This window comes from Spermophilus citellus, assembly GCF_964194105.1.
Source record: "Spermophilus citellus genome assembly, chromosome: 8".
In the NCBI taxonomy this organism is placed as follows: Eukaryota; Metazoa; Chordata; class Mammalia; order Rodentia; family Sciuridae; genus Spermophilus; species Spermophilus citellus.
The window spans coordinates 19,610,838-19,631,743 of record NC_138189.1 but is presented as its reverse complement, the minus strand read 5'-3'; the positions used below and the strand labels follow the sequence as shown (position 1 = coordinate 19,631,743).

General features: G+C 43.5%; 1 protein-coding gene across 1 annotated transcript in view; it reads left to right on the top strand.

The window, feature by feature from the left end:
- SEL1L3 (SEL1L family member 3) overlaps window positions 1-17,165 on the top strand; it is a 145,769-nt gene extending 128,604 nt beyond the window's left edge. The window contains exons 24-25 of the mRNA XM_081303559.1: window positions 16,351-16,382; window positions 17,147-17,165. Coding sequence (XP_081159685.1) covers window positions 16,351-16,373 — 23 coding nt within the window. The 3' untranslated portion in view covers window positions 16,374-16,382; window positions 17,147-17,165. The remainder of the gene's footprint in view (window positions 1-16,350; window positions 16,383-17,146) is intronic.
- The last annotated feature ends 3,741 nt before the right edge of the window (window positions 17,166-20,906 follow it).

Here is a 20,906-nt window from a genome sequence, read left to right as displayed (position 1 = left end):
CAAGTGCATTATTCACTATTTCAAGGTCACTGACCACCTTGAATTAGAGTGGAGTCTTATTTCAGGTCAAGTCTTTTTCACTACAACAGACTGTGAACATGTCTCAAAAACCGGAAAATTCTATATTAAAATTACCAACCTGGACAAGGTTTTCACATTCAGGATATCAGAAAAATCAACAGAGGAGGTACATTATTCAAATGATGGGAAATCATTTTGCTTCCCTATACAAAGATGAGTTTTGTGCATAGATACGTCACCTGCACTAAGCTCCGATGGGCTCTAGATGTTGCCACATGGTTTGTACCATTTGCTCTTCCCACTGAGTTTTACAAATAAATTATTTCAAAGGGCCACTCAACTTACCTTTGAAAAAATCATAAATAGAGAGCCGTCCTCCCACTTAACAGGAAGAGATATAGTTGTAGGAGTTTTCTTCCCTTCCTTTGGCATACTGAGTCACCCGTCTTGGCATCTCCCCTCATTCCTACTCCAAGGCTTGGAATGACTGTCTTCATACCTGTTCCAGAGAGATCAAAATCACATGGGGACCAGGTGGGGTGAGACATACCTGTGATCCCAGAAACTCAGGAGGCTGAGACAGGAGGATTGAAAATTCAAGGCCAGCCTCAGCAACTTAGCAAAGACATCAAAATAAAAAGGACAGGGAATGTAGCTCAAGGGTAAAGCACCCCCAGATTCAATACCCAGTACCAAAAAAAAAAAAAAAAAAAAAAAAGAAAAAGAAAAGAAAAGAAAGAAAAATATTGAGAACAGGTAAAAAAGTACACGTGCACAGTTGTTCACAGCAGCATTCATAGCCAAGAGGGGAAAGAGTCCTATCGTCATCAACCCATGAATGGAGAAGTCATGCTTTACATGCACAGTAGAGCTCTGATGCAGCTTAGGACTTGGATGAATCTAAAAAAAGGAGAAAAGTCACATATCATATGATTTTGTTTGTATGCAATACCCGGAGTAGATAAACCCATAGAAACAGAACACAGATGGGTGGTCACCAGGGTCTGGGGAGGGGAGAGTGTGATAGGGAGAAACTGCCTACTAGGTAGGGATCCACTTGGAATAATGGGTATGTCTGGGGACTAGAGGTGGTGGTTGGGTGGAAGTGTGAATATACTAAATGCTGCTGAACTGTCTGCTTTAAGATATTTAATTCCATGTTATGGGAATTTCACTTCATTACATTATTAAGAAATCGGGAGAAGCATAAAACCACTCTTTAACAAATAAAGAAACATTCCAAGAGAGATAAAAAGGTGAACATGTGCTCTAAGTGACTTTGGTATTTCTCCTCATTTTTAAATCTGTGTGGATCCGCCTCACAGAGCTGGTGGGGACCCTGAGTTAGTACTTAGACGAGGGCCGCACACACGGCAAATGTTCCCTAAGTCATCTGTCATCGTTATTATGAATTCTTGCCCAGAGAACCCACTAGAAATCTTTTCAAAAAGTTCCAATGCAGTTACCTCCTCCTTCATTCCTATTAAGTTTATAAAAATCATCAGCCCTTCGTTTGAAAAGAAGAAAAAAGACTTGCTAAACTCACTGGTATGACTAGCATCAGTGGCTCTACAACCTGCTTGATGCTCTGTAGCCACTACCCCCACTTAACATTCCACTTCTGGGTGGGTTTATAGTCCCCATTTTGCAGTGGGCAAACTGAGGCTCACAGATGTTAAACAACTCAACCTGTTTCTCACCAATGGTCAGTGGCAGATCTAGAATTCAAAGCCACATTTGGCTTCCTCCTAAGACTCCCCCATGGCTTGCACTCCCTCTGGGCTGGAGTAGAGACTAAAGGAGAAGCAGGAGGGACAACAGCAGGACAAACCGGAAAGCCCCACGGGGTGCAAACCCTGCTGACTGGCGTTCCTAACACCGCTGACTTCCTAATTGGCCTCATCCGCACACTTCATTCCTTTCATGATACATTAATCCCAAGTACCAGATTGGGACCGACCTGATGTGGTCTCGTTTCGCTACATTAACCCGTTGATTTGAAAGGAGTTCTAAAATATGGGCCAGGACAGATGCACAAGATAGCTGAGACCTCCCTGTGTCCTCTACTTCCATCACTCCTCTCCTATGTCCCCTGCATCACTCAACCCTAGCAAGAGCGACCACTATTTTAAAGTGAGAAGTTAAGTAGCATATAGTAAGTTCAGTGCTGCGCAAACACCAAAATATTCCCATCGTTGTGAAGTGGATCCCCTTTCCCATCACCCACTCACAATGACAAGTCTAAGACAGAGACATAGGTCTGCCTGACCCCCTCTGATAGGATGATGCCTGGTCCCTGCCCTCTGCCACCCCCAGGACCCCAACCTCAGGGCCAGGGCTCTTCCTGTGTAATCAGAAATCAGTTTACCTTCTCCAATCAGCAAGTGCCTTAGTAGCTCAGGACCAGATGCCCGACCAATGGGAGAGCAGCTGAGAGGGAGGGCTTTCTCCTTTACACGAGGTTGAGGGGCAGGAAGTTAGATGCACATCTTAGTACCAGCCCCCGTTAGCCAGCCTCTGTCTGTGGAATTGCTGCAGATGTGCTGATGGCATTTTTGCCAGAAGGGAGTGGTTGAGAGGTGACGCCAGCAAGCCATTGAGATGATAATGGTTATGTTAAGCTGTGTATATTAGACCCCTGCTGTCTGCCTAGGCCTGCTACTTTGAAGTTCTGGGGGGGGGGGCGCGCGCGGATTCCTGGAGAGTTCCCATTGGTTGGGGAAGTGCAGGGAGAGGGATTTCCGGTTGGTGTGTGGTGTGTCCCAGGAGAAGGCCGGGTGCTTGGCATTCGCGGGAGTGCGGAGAATAAAGGAGTTCCTGTTTTGAACCTACAAGGCTGTGTGGCGGCTCGGTTATTTTGTGCCCAGCCAGACTGTGGCACAGATCCCTACTGGGTGCTTGGGAACTCACGACACTGATACTCCACCATCAGTAAATGCCTGAGCCCCCTCCGTTGGTGACCCTGTAAACCTAATCTTCCCTGGGCTCTCCCCAATCCCGCCTATCCTCTTGGGCCAAGAGCAAGGCACCCAACAGGCTACATGAGAGCTTGCTCTTTAGTCCCAGCTGGACCACTCAGACTAGAGGCAACCCAAGAGATTTTAGACTCACCTCCATCACTAGGAAGTTAGTCTCAGTTGGATGAACTTGACCCCAAATATGCATTAGCTTTGCTGTGTGCACCACAGCTGAGACTGGGGTGCCCAAGAGAAGCATCACCAACACAAAGGAGACAAGTGAGCCCCTCCTCGGGGTCTGTGCCCCTCTGGCCTCATCCTAGCTCCACCCTTGTGGCTCCTTAGTCACCTGAGCTCAGAGATCTGCTGCTGACCTCGGAGAGAAGATCTGACCAACAGTAAGACTCCGGAGAGCAGATCTGAACAACTGCCAGGAGCCCGATGCAGAAGGCTGGAGAAGACACCCGAGCCCAGTTCATTTTCGTGTGGAGAGACGTGGATGTGTTGCGGTACGTGCTCTCCCAGCACAAGCTACCTGGGAGCCCGGTGGTAATCACGGTACAGTTATATGCATCTTGAGAATAGGAAGTAGTCCCAGTGTGTTAGGGATTCCAAGAGTTAATCTCTGCAGCAGGAATTCCAGAATCAACAGGCCAGGCCCTTAGGCCAGGGCTCCCCATCTCCTGACCACACGGGAGTGGGGCTGCCCGCTGGCTTCTGGGGCTGACCAGCCCCATTTCTGATAAGCACAGCCTCACTTTGGATGTGGAGACTCTTTTCACTTGGTTTTACAGCCAAGTCCTTTGGCCTGGAAGCCACTCTGTCTCTTGTGGGTGACTGCATATGCCAGCCTCAATTTCATTGTTATTGATCTGGAAACCTGCCTTTCTCAAATGGCAATTAGGATTCATTGCTTCCAGTACCTAAGGATGCCCCGCACTGACAGGCTCCCTGGTGTCTCTGTAGTCCTTGGCAGAGAGGAGAGCAGAAGCCTCCAAGGTCATGTTCAAGGGTGTTGCCTCTGTCTCACTGGAAATGGGACACTATTAAAGAGTTTCAAGCAAAGAATGTCACAATTGGATTTGTGACATTGGCACTATTGGCAGCACAGTCAAAAGACTGGGGTGGAGAGTGCGATTTAAACCTATGCTGCAAATGTATTGACACTGGTCCCCTCAAGAAGTGGAGTCTCCAGTTATTCCCTCTGGTGGCCTTGCTCTGAGAACCCCTGACACATGAAGCAACCATATGTAAGTATTCTGGCTGACAGCCCTGATGAGCCCCAGCCAACACCCCAGATCAAAAATCAGACTTACACAAAAAGAAGCCTTCGAGATGCGCCAGCCCAAACCAGCATGCGGCAGCAGCTGCTGGGGACTGAGAGAGAGCCACCTAGCAGAGCCCAGTTGTCAAGGGTGGAATTGATTGTGTTCCTCCAAAAAGACACGTGGAAGTCTAAGCCCCAGTGACTTTATGTAGAAATTGTTGTCTTTACAGAGGCGATTACGTTAAAACGATGTCCTTTAGGTGAGTCTTTTTTTTTTTTTAACTAAAGTGCCTTCCCAGGAATCCTGTTGTAAAATCTTCTAATTTATTTCCTTTGTATGGAATGAAATACTCTATGGTGCTTTATAACATGGAGTTGACTTGCTGCTTATAAAATAGTTTACAAATGTAATACTACTGGAAGAAAGTAGAGCCAGGTGTTGATTCTTTGTGGGAGGTTGGAGTAGTTGCCTGAGTCTTAAGCCAATGAAGAGTGCTGTCCTTTTTAAAAAAAAAAAAAAGGAGAAATTTGGACATAGAGACAGACACAGAAATTTGGACAATTCGAAGACACATGGGGGCTGCCTTGTGAAGGGACATTAGCCCAGTGCATCTGCAAGCCAAGGAACACTAAAGATTGTTGTCATAATGCCAGCAGCTAGAAAGAGGCAAGGGAGAGGTGCCCTGAATGTTTCAGGAGGAGTGTGGGTCTGCCAGTATCTTGATTTCAGTCTCCAGAACCGTGAAACAATACATTTCTGTGGTTTCTTTTTTGGTACCAGGAATTGAACTCAGGGCACTTGACCACTGAGCCACATCCCCAGCCCTATTTTGTATTTTATTTAGAGACAGAGTCTCACTGAGTTGCTTAACTCCTTGCCATTGCTGAGGCTGGCTTTGAACTCACCATCCTTCTGCCTCAGCCTCCCAAGCCACTGGGATTACAGGGCCGCACCACTGCTTCTAGCTCATTTCTGTGGTTTCTAAGTCACCCAATTTGAAGTACTTTGTTATAGCAGCATTAGCAAACTAATACATTAGTCACCCTCTAGAACTGGGAGAAATAATAAAAGATTACTGCTCTGTGTATCATTAAGTTTGAGGCAGTTTGTTACACAGCTATAGTAAATGGAAACATATTTTGATATAGTAAGGAAGTGTGCCTGAATGAAACCTAAATATGTGGCATTGGTATTGGGACAGGACAGCAGGCAGTGAGAAGCCTAAAGGGTTATTGTCAGGGAGTCCCTAATGCAAGTAAGAGAAGTGCTGCTAGAAGCTGGAAAAAAGGAGACCCTTGTTATGCTGTGGAAAGTTTATCAACACAGTTACATGTGGCAACATGGAAAATGGATAACAGGTATGAAAAGATGATTTATCTAAGGACATTTCCAGACAGAATGTTGAAGGTACTATTTTTGTCTCTTCTAGAATAAAAAAGAGAGAAGAGTAAAAGATAAACAATGAATTGTTAAATATAAAGGAGCTAGAATTTTCTGGGTTTGAAAATGAAACTATTTGTTATTCCCATCCTCAACAGATAGCAACCAATTCTCAAATTAAGAAATAACACTGAGCAAAGGTCAAATCAGAGCCAATCAGAAAAAAAAAAAGATGATCTAATGACAAAGTCAAGGATGTGAATATAAAACCTTCAAGTTATATCTCAGAGAAAGCTAAGGCTGTACCTTATAGATCCTTTCAAACAGATACAGCTATCTGTAAGGACTTTAAGAATATTCTTCTCAGACCTATTCCATCAAACAATCAATAGGATCTTAAGGAAATTTTCCCTTAGCAGACTTACAGGGAACTCAGGATAGAGAAAGGCTAAGCACTGTGAGATTCGTTATTATGGTTTTGCCTAATTTAGTAGGCCATAATAAGATTAATAAGAAAACCACAAAGTTTTTAAGAGAGTTGTATTGGCAGAAACACTGCCAAGTCAAAAGGACAGAGGCATTGAAAAATGAAGAGAACTATGGGCCTTCCAGTTTTCTCTAGGGAGAATGGATACTCAGCTGCAAAATTGGGCTATGTTTTATAGAAAAGAAAAACAAATTCAGAATATAAAAACCTGAGCTCTGAAAGTGGAGCCAAGATCTGAAGAGTGCTTCCCAAGTGGAAGGATTGATTCCTAATCAACACACTGGCCATACTTGACCGTGCCACAGATTCTCCTCCTTCATGAATGTGAGAGTCTGTAATGTATGCCAGTCTGACCACGGAATGTCAGGTGTGTATAGGGCCGATTTCTAGTTTCTTTAGCACACAGGATTTGAGACCAAGAGGAATGGTATCCAAGGACATGTAAGTGAGAAACCATACCCAGTGAGATTTATCTGCATTTGGACTTGATATGGTTGACAAGATCTTGGACTATGAAACTAAGCTTGATGCTGTAGCACAAGAGGTTTATGGGGTCCTGGAAAGGAAAGGGGTGTACTTTGCATGTGGGGAGAATGTAAATAATTTATAACCAGAGAGTGCACTTTGGTGGTTTTAAAACATGCTTGCAAACTGTTTGACTTCTCATTTTAAGAGATGGGGTCTATTTCCCTCCCCTGGAAAAAGGTCTGGCCTTAGTGATTGACTACTAATCACTAGAAAATAGCAAGAGTGGCCTTGTGACTTTTGAGGCCAGGTCAAACAAAGGTGTTACAGCTGCCATCTGACTCCTTTTGGGGACATTTTATATTGAAACCCCAGGTGCCCTATGATGAATAAATCCAGGCCGTCAGGAGAGACCCTGTACGGGTGTTCTGGGTGATAGCCTCCACCAAGGCTCAGCCTGCAGCAGCCAGCAACTACTACAAGGCATGTGAGCAACTAGCCTCGAAGTGACTCTGCTCGGATCCCTGCCACCATCTGACTGCAACTGCTCCAGAGACTCTGAGGGGAACACTGGGCCTCCAACCAACTCCCAGAACTCGGGAGTGATGAGAAGTGATCACTGTTGCTTCCGTCCCCCAAGCGCAGGGTTTTTAGGCAGCCCTAATGAACAGAATGGGCTGAGGTGGGGTTCTAATGTCAATACCAAGTCTTCCCTGCGCTTCTGTCATGCACCACGCAGCAGAAGTGTTTTACACCATCTGTGCTGGGCAGCTTTTCCTCCCTGTTAGCAAAATACCTGAGAAAAACAACTTAAAGGGGGAAACTTTATACTGCCTCACAGTTTCCATGGTTTCAGTCCGAGCTCCATTGCTTTGGGGTGGAGATGAGGCAGAACCTCATGGTGGGGAGCACATGGCAAGGCAGAGTGCCCCACTTCGTGGTGGTAGGAAGGGAGGAGCAGGGTGAGGCCCAGGGAGAAGACATACATACCTTCTATGACATGGCCCCAGTGACCTACTTCTCCAACCAGGCCTCACCTCCACAGTTTCCACTGCCTCCCAATAGGATCATCAGATTATTAATCCATCCATAGCTGAACCCACTGATGATGTCACAGCCTTATGAATCAGTCATTTCCCAAGAGTCCCACCTTTGAACTCTGCTTCATTGGGGATCAAGCCTTCAACATGAGCCTTTGGGGGATGTCCTAGATCCAAACCATAGCCCTGTCTGACATAACCCACAACAATCCTATGAAAAAAGACATAGTATTGCCTTAGCCCCATTTGATAGATGATAAAACTGAGATTCAGTAAGATTTACGGGTTTCCTTAGGATCCCGTAGTTGCTAAGTATGGGGACCGAGGTACCCTCAGGCTGACACTGAGAGACCATGAGGGTGTGAGCTGCAGGAGTAGCAGGCGGCCAAGAAGGGACAAGATTTGCTCAGTACTGAAAAGGGGAGATTGTCCGACCTGCTAACTGTGGCTGCTGGGGTGCTACTGAGAAAGACGCTCAGACTTCCAATTTCTGGAATACCCACAGTTCCTGGGGACAGCAGAGGCTGACCCCAGAAACAAGGCACTCACTTCCACATAGATAAATTAAAAGCTCCACATAGCTGACTTATTAGAAAGCCCCAAAGAACAAGGGGAAAAACACAAAGGAACAAGAATGAAAAGCACAAGAGATATTTTTAGGCTGGGTACAATGGCGCATGCCTGTAATCTCAGGGATTTGGGAGGCTGAGGCAGGAGGATCTCAAGTTTGAGGCCAGCCTCAGCAACTTAGACCCTGTCTCAAAATAAAAAGAGCTGGGTGTGTAGCTTAGTGATAGAGCACACCCAGTTTTAATCCCCAGTACCAAAAAAGAAAAAAAAAGTCATCTTTTTACAAATAGCTCAGTATCTACCTTGGAACAGCTTATGCAGTGTCCTGAGTCACGTCAGGTAATTCTCCTGAGATATTCTTAGACTGCAAACTGGAATGTGTTGACTCCAGAGTCTAAAATTCCTGTGTTGCACGCAGCATCAGGATCAAGTCCACACTCCCCAGGGAGCATGCATGCCCTTCTTTATCTCAGCTCCTTTGTCTCCAAGGGTGCCTCTCACCCTGCCCTCCAGGCAATCTTAGAATTGCCCCTTTTATTTGCCTGGTGACAACTCAGGCTCTAGTAGGTCCTTACTGTTGCTGCCTCTGGGAAGCGTTTGTTCCTCCTCTTACCCCACTTCCTGCACCGCCCTGTACCCACTTCTCAGGATCAACAAAATTCTGTGTTCTGAATCCTTACCAGCACCAGGCGCTGTGCTGGGTGCTTTCATCACGGATCCCAGTCCTTTATTTATACACTTAGAGGCATATGGGATGTTTGCAGTGGGACCCAAATGACCTTTTAAATTTCTAATAGATATGCATTTGATCTAATGTTTCTTAGGGGAAAAAAGGACTTGCACACAGCCTCATGACTTCACAAATATTGTTGCTTAAGATGAAGCAAATGCAGGCTGCGAGGTTTATAAACGAATTGTAGAGGTTGCAAGGAGATAGAGCAAACATTTAAAAAGAGAGATTTTAATATCTGAGGTTTGGGGAAATCTCATTTAATTTTTATAGCAACTCTGTGAAATAGAAATTTTGCTCCCATTTTTTAGATAGAAACCTAAGAGTCATGAAGGTGAAAATTGCTTAAGTTAATAGAACTGGGGCATGGAGTGTATTGCATTCCTACAATGAAATACTGGAGGCAACTAACCTTAAAAAGAGAAAAGATTGATGTATCTCACAATTGTGAAGGTTCAAGCCTCAAATCAGGTGAGCCTATTGGGTTGGCCTGTGATGAAGGTGACACACACGATGAAAGTGCATCATGCAAACGGTTATATCTCAAACTTCCATTTGAGCAAGAAACGGAGGGACTGGCCAGGTGCGGGGATTCACACCAGTAATCTCATCTACTTGGGAGGCAGAGGCAGGAGGATCTCAAGTTCGGGGCCAGTCTGGGCAATTTACTGAGACCCTGTCTCAAAATAATTTTTTTAAGGGCCTTGGAGTGTAGTTCAGTCATTTGAGGATTTATATTCTTGATTATATTTTCCTACTAATGAAAAATAAGCTCATGGTGGAAAAATTGGGAGAAGGGCAAAAATATACATAGGAAAATTAAAATGACGTGTAACTTCACCTCTCACAAATGACTGTTAATATGTCGGTCCCATTATAACAAAGAGGAGGAGAAGGCGGAGAAGGAGAAGGAGGAGAGGAAAGGGGAGGGGAGGAAAGGAAAAGGATGAGGAGGAGGGAGGGAGGAGGATAAGGAGAACGAGAAGGCTGGCAAGCCTCATTGGAAAGGTCTTGCTGTTTGTCCCTTGCTGGGGACAGAGTCCCCACAGTAGGGCTGAGCATCACCTGCAGCAGAATCCCCACTATTCCACAGCAGGCACTCTCCATGAGTGCAGATTCTAGGCTCCCACCCAGTGCATCGCAGTCCCTGAGATGGGACCCGGGTCCTGCCTTTCCTCAGGCCCTGCCACCTTGGGAACAGTGCTTGCGCAGGTGGCCTCCAAAGTCATCCTTGGGGGGAAGGGATGGGGAGCAGTGGTTTGTGGGGAAAAACATCACTCCAGTGCTCATGCCAGGGCTGGCCAGGATGCCCACGGTTCTAAGAGAGTTCAGCCGTGCTGGATGGTAAAGGGTAACTGTGCCCACCAAGGCCTGCCAGGCCTTAACTGGTTTGGAGCTTCTCTGTGGCACTGCGAGTTTCCAGGTCCCAGGACCAGACAGAAGGGGAAATGGAAACAAGGCTGAGCGCAGAAAGGAAGGAGCTGGCCCAGCACCATGGAGGTCAGCAGAGAAAGAAGTCAGGCAGGAAGGGACTCAGGTGACTGCTTGGGGCCAGCAGGCAGAGTTGAGATTCAAGTTTTCTTTCCCGCTTTGCCTGTCCTGTGGCATTGTCAAGGTTTTAGGAAAGCCCTAAACCTTTAAACAGCTCCATCTTGATGCTTTGAGGGCCTAAAGGAATGGGTGGAGTGGAGCCCAATGAGTAAGTAGTGATCTGAAGGCCAGCGATGGTGGGCAGGAGACAGCTGCAGTGTGAGTGAGAGGTGATGGACCAGTCACAACCAGTGTGGGCACACTTTCAGAAAGCCTCAGAATCTGAGAGGAGGGGAAGAGATTCCTGTTATTTAAATAGGGTGAATTTCAAAGGAAACTTCTGGGGAACATAGCAACAGCTGGGTGTACACACACACACACACACACACACACACACACACACAGCCACACATGCACCCTACCTCTTCCTCTCCCTATGAATTTTTAGGCCAAAATTCATGCCTAGAAAAGCAGAAATAAAAGATAAAGTTTGCCAGAAAAGATTCATTCTTGTCTGGAGCTGGGGTCACACCCTCCGTGAGGAGGGTTGGTCCCTCCCTGAGAAGGCCCAGTGCCCCAGAAGCGATCTGGGACAGAGGACTTTGACCAGTCGGAAAGACTTTATCACAGGGCACCTTGCTCGTGGTTGCCCTTTACAGCCATCTAATCAACACCAAGTTTCCGCTTGACTCACAGAGGAATTTGAACTGCAGTGTTCTGAAAAGGTGAGGGTCAGAGTCAGCTCTGGACTGCTCAAAAGGTAAACTGAGGCATGGTCAAATGCAGCACATTCCATGGTCAGCAGCTCCAAGCCACAAGTGGTTCAGGGGCTTCATAGAAGGACACAGAGGGAGGCTTCGTGGGACGGATGTGACATGAAGGACGCATCTGATTGGTTCCAGTTATACCGTTGCCCTATTTGGTCTGTCCCTTTAGAATGTCCCTAGTTATATAATTACATGTTGTTGGCTACTTCTGACTGGTTGGCTTCAGTTCTGTTTTTGTTGACTGAAGGCATTTGTAAGAAATAGCTTAGGGACTGAGGGTGTAGCTCAGTAGTGGAGTGGGTGCTTAGCATGCCTAAGGCCCTGGATTCCATCCCTAGCACCAAAACAAGTAAACAAATAGAAGAAATAACTCAGGTTAAGTTTCACTTGTCTGCAAATCGAGCAGGTCAGGTCACTACGAAGCCTAACCAGCTCGGTTGGCTCAGGATTCCTTCAGATCTGCTCTTCGTTTTACTTTACTTAACAAAATCCCCCTTTCTGACAACTTTCTCGGCTTACTGAGAATGCACTCAAACAATGGTTCCCAAGAGAAGTGAGACATTGTTTCACTATTGACATGGTCACTGAAATAGACTCAGTATACCTTCTCATCAACGGTTGATGATGCTGTCGTCCACAGGAAGTCACACACACAGTCCTCATTATCGGAACTTGCATGATCACTATTAGCTTGGGTAGTAAGATTGCTTAGTTCTCCAAATGTTTGGTCCTGATGGCAATCATTGGACGAGTGAGTGGCAGTGGGGACGCCTTAAAACCTCTGAAAAAAATTGCATCTCACTATGTGACTATAAGGAGAATAAGGGCCAAAGCCTGGAAAATTCCCAAAACCGAGAATCCTAGGAAACAAGATTTAATCAACTGAAAAAAAAAAAAAAAATCAACGGAGGCAGCAGCACCTGTCAGTGAAAGATTTGGACTTGCTTCTTAGTGTCCTTCAAATTGTGGGCAGTGATTTTTAATTTACTAACATAGAAACAGCATCTTCTACAAATGAGAGCATAAGCTACTCCTTGTTAAGCTGTTAAGTGACAAGAATTTCTATCTGGGTACTATTGAACTAAAGTTTTCATTTCAGATTGTATTTCTGGAATTCAAGGTAGCACTGTGACAATAAAATGAATATGAAGGTTAATATTTGAGCAAATTGGGAAAGTTTTGAGTCTACTGCAGCAAGTTGAGAAGATTTCTAGATTTGAGGATTTGAGTTTGAAGAATCTCTGGCTGGTGGAATGAGGACAGGTGTGACCAGATGGGCTCTTCTGCTTTTCCGTTTGGGTGGCTCTGGTTCTGTCGCTGGCGCTCTGGTGAACTCCCTGCATGACATGGGAGCAGCTGTCTTGAAGGTTGTCTACCCGAGATCTGCTGTAGTCATCTTTGTAAAGCTCAAAGCCATCACGTTCCAGCTTGCATGGCTTAGGGAAAGGGCTCGTGGTGAGTGGGCTTTGCCATTAACATAGACGGGACATGTTTGTCTTTCCACAAGGCCAGAATTTGTTGAATATCGGTAAATTCACTAAGCGCATCACATTCCTTTGCTTTCATTTACCGAACACTCATGGTTCACTCGGTTTTGGGAGCAAGTCAATCACAGGTTCTTTTATTCCATTTTAATCTTCATTACTTACTCGATAACCCTTAATTACTTATCTCTATAACCCTCCAGTCACACTGGAGCATCACTACTCTATATCATAACAGAAGGCTCTGGAAAAGTTAAGGCAGCCACAGGGTTTCCAGAGGAAGCACTGAGAGCCAAGGCAGAGAACAGATGCAAACATAAAAGAGTTGCTGTGAGTGGTCAGATAAGGTTAAGAACCAGCAGAGTCACTTGCTCAGGGCACAGAGCTGTTGAAGGTGCAGCTGTTCAAGGCAGAGGTCCAGGAGACAGGTGCTTTCAAAGTGAGCATATCAAGCAGGGAGATAGCCCTGCTGAAGCTGAGCTGAAGCCCTGGGGGAACAGCTTGAAGCGCATCACCTGTCAACTTCATGACGTGGTCACAGGTGGTCTGATAAGATGGTGGCTCTGTGTGTGCCACTATGCCACTGTCTTAGGTGACTTTCCTCTTATGCATCTCAGGAGAGGGGTCTGGGGTGTTTGATAAGTTCCTGAGTCTGATATCTCTGATTTGTACTCGATATGCCCATGCATCCATGTGCTTCTGATTTAATTTGATAAGTTCACGGGTGGTCATTTTTTTATTGTACTATTAATTGACTTACCAGTTTGTGCCTTATGATTGTGCTGTGCAGACTCTTTTCAATAAGTCCGTATGCGCAGCCTCTGGTGGTTATCTCTCTGCCCTGACAAGTCACCGAGTCTTTCTTCCTTAGCACCTGGACTCAAAATGGACTAGCTCAGGGCAGGTGCAGCCTGAGAGCTTCTGTTCCTCACAGCATAGAGGAGCTGAGAGAAGGCACGTCTGCTCGCCACAGGGCAGGTTCAGAAAATATTAGGACTCCTTCCAGTTTACAGAAACATAATAAATTGTTAAAGAAAATTAATAGTACTAGCATTTGATAATGGACACACTATCTTTATTAAATTCAGGATCTCTTTTGTGGCTACCCCCATTTTACCAAACAAAATCAGTCCAACCTTGTTAAACTTGACCTGATTACATAAGCAAAACAAAAGCTATAATTCTCTATATATTTTAATATATGATATTTCAGTGAGTGCTTTGATAATATCCAGAGAGCTTTACTGATATTATTATCAGCCAACTTCAGCTTTTTAAGACTACCAGATGATGAAAAATCTCAGATTAAACTTTTAAAAACTTCTCTAAGGAGTCAAACTCAGGACTTGCCCAATAACATCCTGTTATAAGGAAAACAGGTTCTTATTAAAACTCTCCAGATACTCAGATGGCAAATAAGAATATGAGTGCTATCAAAAGTATAATTATTCTAATCAGTTAATTCAGTCTGATATGATTCATTTTTGTGTTGCTTGATATTTGGTCAGCAGTTTTATGAATTCATCAGTTTTCCATTAAAGTTCTAGAAATTCTTATGCAATCCAACAATATGACCTTAAGGTGTTAGAGGGCCGGGGCCGAAGGTCGGTGGGAGATTGCTTGCCCAGCATATTCGTGGCCCTGGATTCCATCCCCAGCACTACAAAAATAAAGTTGTCGGAGTCTTTTTTTTATGAATATTTTGCAATTTTGTATCATAGCTGTTTTCAAAAGCCTTCAAAGAAGCCTCAGAATACAATAACAGCTATTTGTGGATGACAGAAGACTTAAATCAAAGGGTGCGGTTAAACATCTGATGAGCTTATCATAATGCAGTCAACAAGGAAACATGGTTGTTTTTGTGGCAGAAGCAATCTGACCCCAACAACGGAAAGTATGGCTCCTCACATCATACCGGGCTGCCTCAGACTTTCAGGAATTTCATGCAGTTTCTGGAACATTCATGTCAATAACAAATAGAGCTTAAATGTGGTTTGGCATCATTTATTATTTGACAATGGCTTCCATGCAATTTACCAGATCGAGTAAGCCCAATGAACTTAACATTTCTCTGCTTATAAGGAGAAAAAAATAAATGTTTTGAGAGATTTCAGGGACTTTTCTAGAACTTCTAATGCCAAAAAGACTTAATTTGGAATTTGGGTTTACAAAACTATCAAATTATGTTAAAAGGTTTACAACACTAGATTAAATAGGACCACAGATCACTGTGAACTCCAAAGTGACCAAAGGTTTGAAAAAGAAACACAGGAAGTGACACAGTCATGAAAAGAAAACTCAGTTCTTTTAATATTGAAAATAATCATGTTTCTGAAACTAAAAAAGACCTAATTAGAGAAAACCTCTAGCATAAGGAATTGTGTTAATAAAATACAAGATATTTTTACCTGGTAAATTACTTAAAAGGTAAGTTTTTAAAAAAAACTTTATTAAACAAAAGCAGACCAATACTTTAAGAAAACTTTGTCCTTTTAACAGAGAGAATATCCAATTCTAATTTTCATCAATATATTAAAGAGTTTATTTATTTTTGGTACCACAATCGAACACAGGGGTACTTAACCACAAAGTCATGTCCCAGCCCTTTATTTTGAGACAGGGTCTCTCTAAGTTGCTTAGGGCCTCAGCCTCCCCAGCTGCTGGGATTACAGGCATGTACCACCACACCTGGCAAACAGCTTATTATTACAGGAAAATGGACGGAACTAGAGACGATCATGTCAAGCAAAATAAGTCATACTCAGAAGGTTAAGGATCCTGTGATTTCTCTCATATGTGGAAGCTAGAGAGGAAAACCAAGATGGGGACAGATCTCCTAAAAATCAAAGGGAGAGAGGTAGAGGAAAGGGACCTTGGGGTGGGAAGAGGGAGATGCTGGGGGGCAATATTGTCCAAATTATATTGTTAAACTGTGCATGTACACATATACAACAACAAATCCTATCAGTCAGTACAACTATAATGTGCCAATATCTTGGTAATTCAGCCACATATAGAATTCCTCTTTCACAGATTTACAACTTTCTATATATGTTCAGTTTTTATCTCAGTATTTTTCTTCTTTTTTATTCTGGAACAATAGGTCATAATCTTGAAATCAATATTGTCTTTTTCCCCCAATGAAAACAAATACCACACATATACTTTTTCATATTAAAATATGGCTTGCTTTACATTTTCTATATTTTTGTGCAGTTCATTCTTATTATTTCAAGTAGTTTAATTATATATATGTTAATTAAAATTCTTAATTCTTGACAACCTTAATAGCTGGTGAAATAGCATGATCTCATAGTTTTCGAATAGCATGGCCCTCTTACTGGCAGAATAATTGTCTCTAGTCCCTCTTTAATAAGAGGCCCAAAATTCCTGCATTGAACAGTTCAGTAGGTCATTTTATTTGAAAATGATCTAGACATTTAATAACTATTTACTATTTAATTTAACCTAGTTTAAGTTGTAAGGTTTTACGTTGCCAAAATTATGGAAAGCATAGACTGACATAATATTGAAACTATCATTTCAAGTTACTTTTCTTGTTGACAGATTTGGTAACAGCAATGAGTTTACTTGAGTAATCAAGTTAGGTGGAATATCCATTTTTACTTAACAACCTATATTCTTATTTAGGTGAGACTGTTCAAGTCACATGAAGTATTTGGGTGAGTTCCTTTCTTTCCTAAGAAAACCATTTATAATAAGCACTTATTTTTCTCTATGCCAACTAAATAGAGCTTTTAAAATCTTTCTAATAATACCATCAAAGGTAGAATAACATTCCATATAAATTTACTGCCAGGTGTTGGGAGGGAAATGTGATTAGGTGGAACACAGAGGATTTGGGGTGGTGGGGTGTGAAAATACTCTGTCCAATATTATGATGGTGGATTCATGTCATTATAAATTGATCCAATACCTGAGTTTAAGAGTTCTAAAATAAATAAATAAATAGATCCAAATCTATAGCTTGGTACATGAACAAACAGGGAACCCTAGTGTAAATCATGGTGTTTTGTCTATAGTGAGTGGTGTGTTGGCTTAGGCTCCTCTACTGTATGAAACTACCACTCTGACAGGAATGTTGGTAATGGGTGGAGGTTATCTGGAGGGGAGCAGGGAGTATATGGGAAAGCTGTACCCTTGTCTCACACCTAAAGAAAAGGGGGCAGTAAAACCCCATGTTCCTGAATGCCCCTTTCTGTTCCCCAAATCTAGCTTGGTCAGGGGAAAAATGAGAGCAAGCCTGAGTCAGAAAGTCCAGATTCCACATCCCCTTGAAGATGCTGGCCTTCTCTCTCGCACTCTGGGAGTGGAGCGAGTCAGCATTACCTGTAGAAAGCTACTTTCTTACTTGTTCACCAGGACGGTTGGGATGGTGGTCAGACAAGTAAACCATGCAATGCTGATGATGTCACTGCTTCCGCAGCCTGACATAAAACCCCTCTCTGAGTGGAGACGGGCACAGAACAGAGGACACTGTGGAGGGGACACGTGTCACTTGTCCTGCTGGCCACGGGTGGACGAGACACCATGAGGAAGAGAAGCCATGCTCAGTGAAGCCCTGTGGGGGATGGAGGAGCCATCTGTCTGCTGTCACCTCTGAACACCTCTAGGAACAGCAACTGATCCCTTGTAAGCCTTCCCTGATGTCTCCCGAGATGTTTCTGGGCACTTTCTTTGGCCTTTGGGCAACCTACCCCACTGCCCCAGCACAACCAGGCTGTGCACATGCCAACCCTCCCTCAGTTTTGCTGTGGACCTAAAACTGCTCTAAAGATAGTTTATTAAATGTTTTTTAGAAATAAATTATAAATGGATATTAGAGTGCATCCGATTTTTTTTAATATCAAGAGGACAGAAACTTCTGTGAATTTCATGTTTGTCAGAGTAGATCTGTCCTAACTTTTCTGATATGACATCATTTGACATTTTATATTCAAGTGGGCTTATTCATGGAAGTTTTGTTGAAAGCTTCTTTTTTTTTATATTTGTAAGTGAACAGTATCTATATTTCTCTTCAAAATATATGTCTTGAGTTCATTCTATTAACTAAATAGTGAGGACACCCACAGCTTTCTATTTCCCTTGTTGTGGAACCTGTCCTTTATCATAGGACTTTTCTATTCCTTGAAGGTCATTTTTAAAATAATTTCCTCTTGGAATCACTAACCACCCCCTTTTTCTTTCCAGATGCAATTATCAACTTCTCTTTCATGATCATTACTTTGTTTAGATTATCCATGTCTTGGTTCATTTTGATTATTTATATTTTAGTCAAGAATTATATCCTTCATAAAGATTTCCAAATGTATGAGTATGAGCACAGAGTTGCACATGGGATTTTTAAATTTCTTTGTTGTTTTACCTACTCCTCCATAAGGTGCAGAGATTTTAAATAGCAAGATCTGAACTCCCCAAAATCTGGGTTCCAGTTCTTCTTTAGCACCTACTTTTGTGAAGAGATTAATTCAATATGTGAGTTCAATTTATCTGTGCCTGTCTTCCTGAAATGTAGAAAATGAACAATAATAGCCACAACAATACTTTTGTACCACATAATGAGACGGGAGGTGAACCTGAGCAGGTGAAGTGCATAGCTTAATCCTGGTACACAGGAAGTGTCCCACAAATGTGTGCTACTTTTATGTATGCAATTTTTTATCATACAAGTGAAATGTTATATATTTTATTGTGGTTTTGTTTTTAATATGACAATCTCTCCTATTTTCTTTTCTGTCTTTGCATATTCTTTTTCAGGATTTCCTTTGAGATGCTTTGTTAGAACTTCTTGAGCCTGATGCTTAATTCAGTCACTTTCCCTTCCATTCATTTCTTAATGAAAGCTTTTGCTACTTTGAATTTGCCTCTAATTACAGCTTTATCAGGGTCTCACGGGGTTGCTATATTGTTCTCATCTTTAACAAGTTATTTAGGAGAGACTTCCTATATTTTCATAGGATTAGGATTATGTTGATTTTAGTTGTTTTTGTTTTTTCCTTGATATCAGGAATTGAACCTAGGGGTGCTTAACCACTGAGCCATATCCCCAACCCTTTTTTTTACTTTTTGTTTTGAGACGGTCTCTCCAAGTTACTTAGGGCCTCACTAAATTGCTGAGAATGCCTTTGAACTTGGGATCCTCTTGCCTCAGCCTTTAGAGTTGCTGGGATTACAGGTACATTCCACTGTGCCCAGCTCTAGTTGTGGTTTTAATATTGGTTAGAGAGCAAAGTTGCTTTCTTGAATGACATTTTATACTGAACTTTGAGAACTAGCAAAGCTTTATTTCATGTTTGATCTTATTGATTACATCATTCAGCTCTTCCTTATCAGGGCTGTCCAAGAGAAATATACTGTGAGCCATGCACTCCAGTCTCCAGGGTATATCTGTGTTGGATCCCTAATATTTGATATATGTGGTTTAAATTTTCCAGTAAGCATACTAGAAAGGTAAAAGGAAATGGGTAAAAATAATTCTAATTAATATATTTTATTTATCCCCATATATCCAAAGTATTACATTTCAACATGTAGCCATAAGACATTAAGGAGCTATTTTACGTGCTTTTTTCCTATTGTTTTGAGCATGGTATGCCCTTCACACACACTGCACTCGGTGGTGAGGAGCTGGGACAGGTGAGGAGGACCAGGGGCCTGGTCTCAGAGTTGTTACAAACAGTGGGTGCGTGGGCACATGTTGGTGCTGTTGGTTAAGACTTGAGTCCCAGGCTCACTGTCCTTCCCCCTGGACTGTTCCACACCGACTCCCAAACTTCTTCCTGCCAGAACTTCACAGTGCCTGCTCATGACCTCCGTACCTGGTTGTCAGTGAGTCACAGGTAGCATGGTTCAGTGGTCAGCACAATGGGCTCTCAGGTGTAATCCCCTTGTCTTGGACTGTTGACCGGATTCTAGGAACTGCTGCTTCTTTATCTATTAGGCGGAGATGAATAACTTCTGTCTCACTGGGCATGGGTGGTGGGTCCCTAAAGTCCCAGCTACATGGGAGGCTGAAGCAGGATCATGTGGACCCAGGAGTGGAGACCAGCCTGGGCAAAATAGCAAGACCCAATCTCAAAACAAACTAACTCCTATCTCTTCAGGCATCGTGAGCCAATGAGGCCATCCAGAGCATTCCCCTGCGGGCCCCGGGAGGGTGAGTGCACTGGAGCTTCCACAGCCTCACAACTGGACCTCCACTCTGATATGAAGCAGGTGTGCTCAGCTTGAGAATGGCCCATTGTGCTGGTCAGCTGTGGTTTAAGTTAAGGGCACAGTGTTACTGACAGCCCCCTCCGCCCCTCGGTCCCCCACTCCACACACACACACACACACACACACACACACACACACAGCCACGTCTTACAATCAGCCTCTTAGTCATAAAATGGATATTTTCATCTCCATCAGTCTGTCTGCTATGTCTTGTTTTTTGATGGGTTCCAAATTCTGCACAGAAAGAAAAGGATGTGATTTATTGACTTCTTGAGACTCCAAGACAGTAAAGATTGCCAAAGCACAACCTCTCCCTAACAGGCAGGCCCAAAACCTCTTCGGATGCTGTGTAGTATGTGGGCCAATGAGAAGGCGTGATTCTACCTCATGGCAGTGTGATTTACACAGCGCTCACAGGCCGAACATCACCCAGTGCCCGAGGAGGAGGATTTATTCTGCAAATGTGACACACCAGTGACATTATGCCAAAGCTAATGATTAAATAATAGACCCTGGAGGAACTATAGATCTGCTCTGCCATTCCACACAGGAGAGAGGGAACTAAATCAAAGGAGCCACGGAAAAGACAGGGGATGGGCAATAAGGTGTAGGAAATGGAGCCAACTTTAGCCCAAGTCCCCGCTCCAAAGAGTAGAGTGCTGTATTACTTATCTTACTCTGTGTAACAGTATCCCCCAAACATGGGGCCTAATGTAATCACCATTTTGTTCCTCAGGTCAGCAAGTTGGCATGGGCTTTGTTGGGTTTCCTGGGGTCCTCACCTAGCAGGAAGGTGCTGGGTGACCCACAGTGGCTTATGCACAAGTGACGATGGTGTTAGCTGGCCTTCCTCACTCTTATTGCTAAGATCCTTATCATCTTATTTATATTTGTCTTATCATTAAGATGAGCAATTCTTTCCATAGACCATAAGCCAAGGCAGTTGCTTTCATATAACCTGTCAGGTGAGC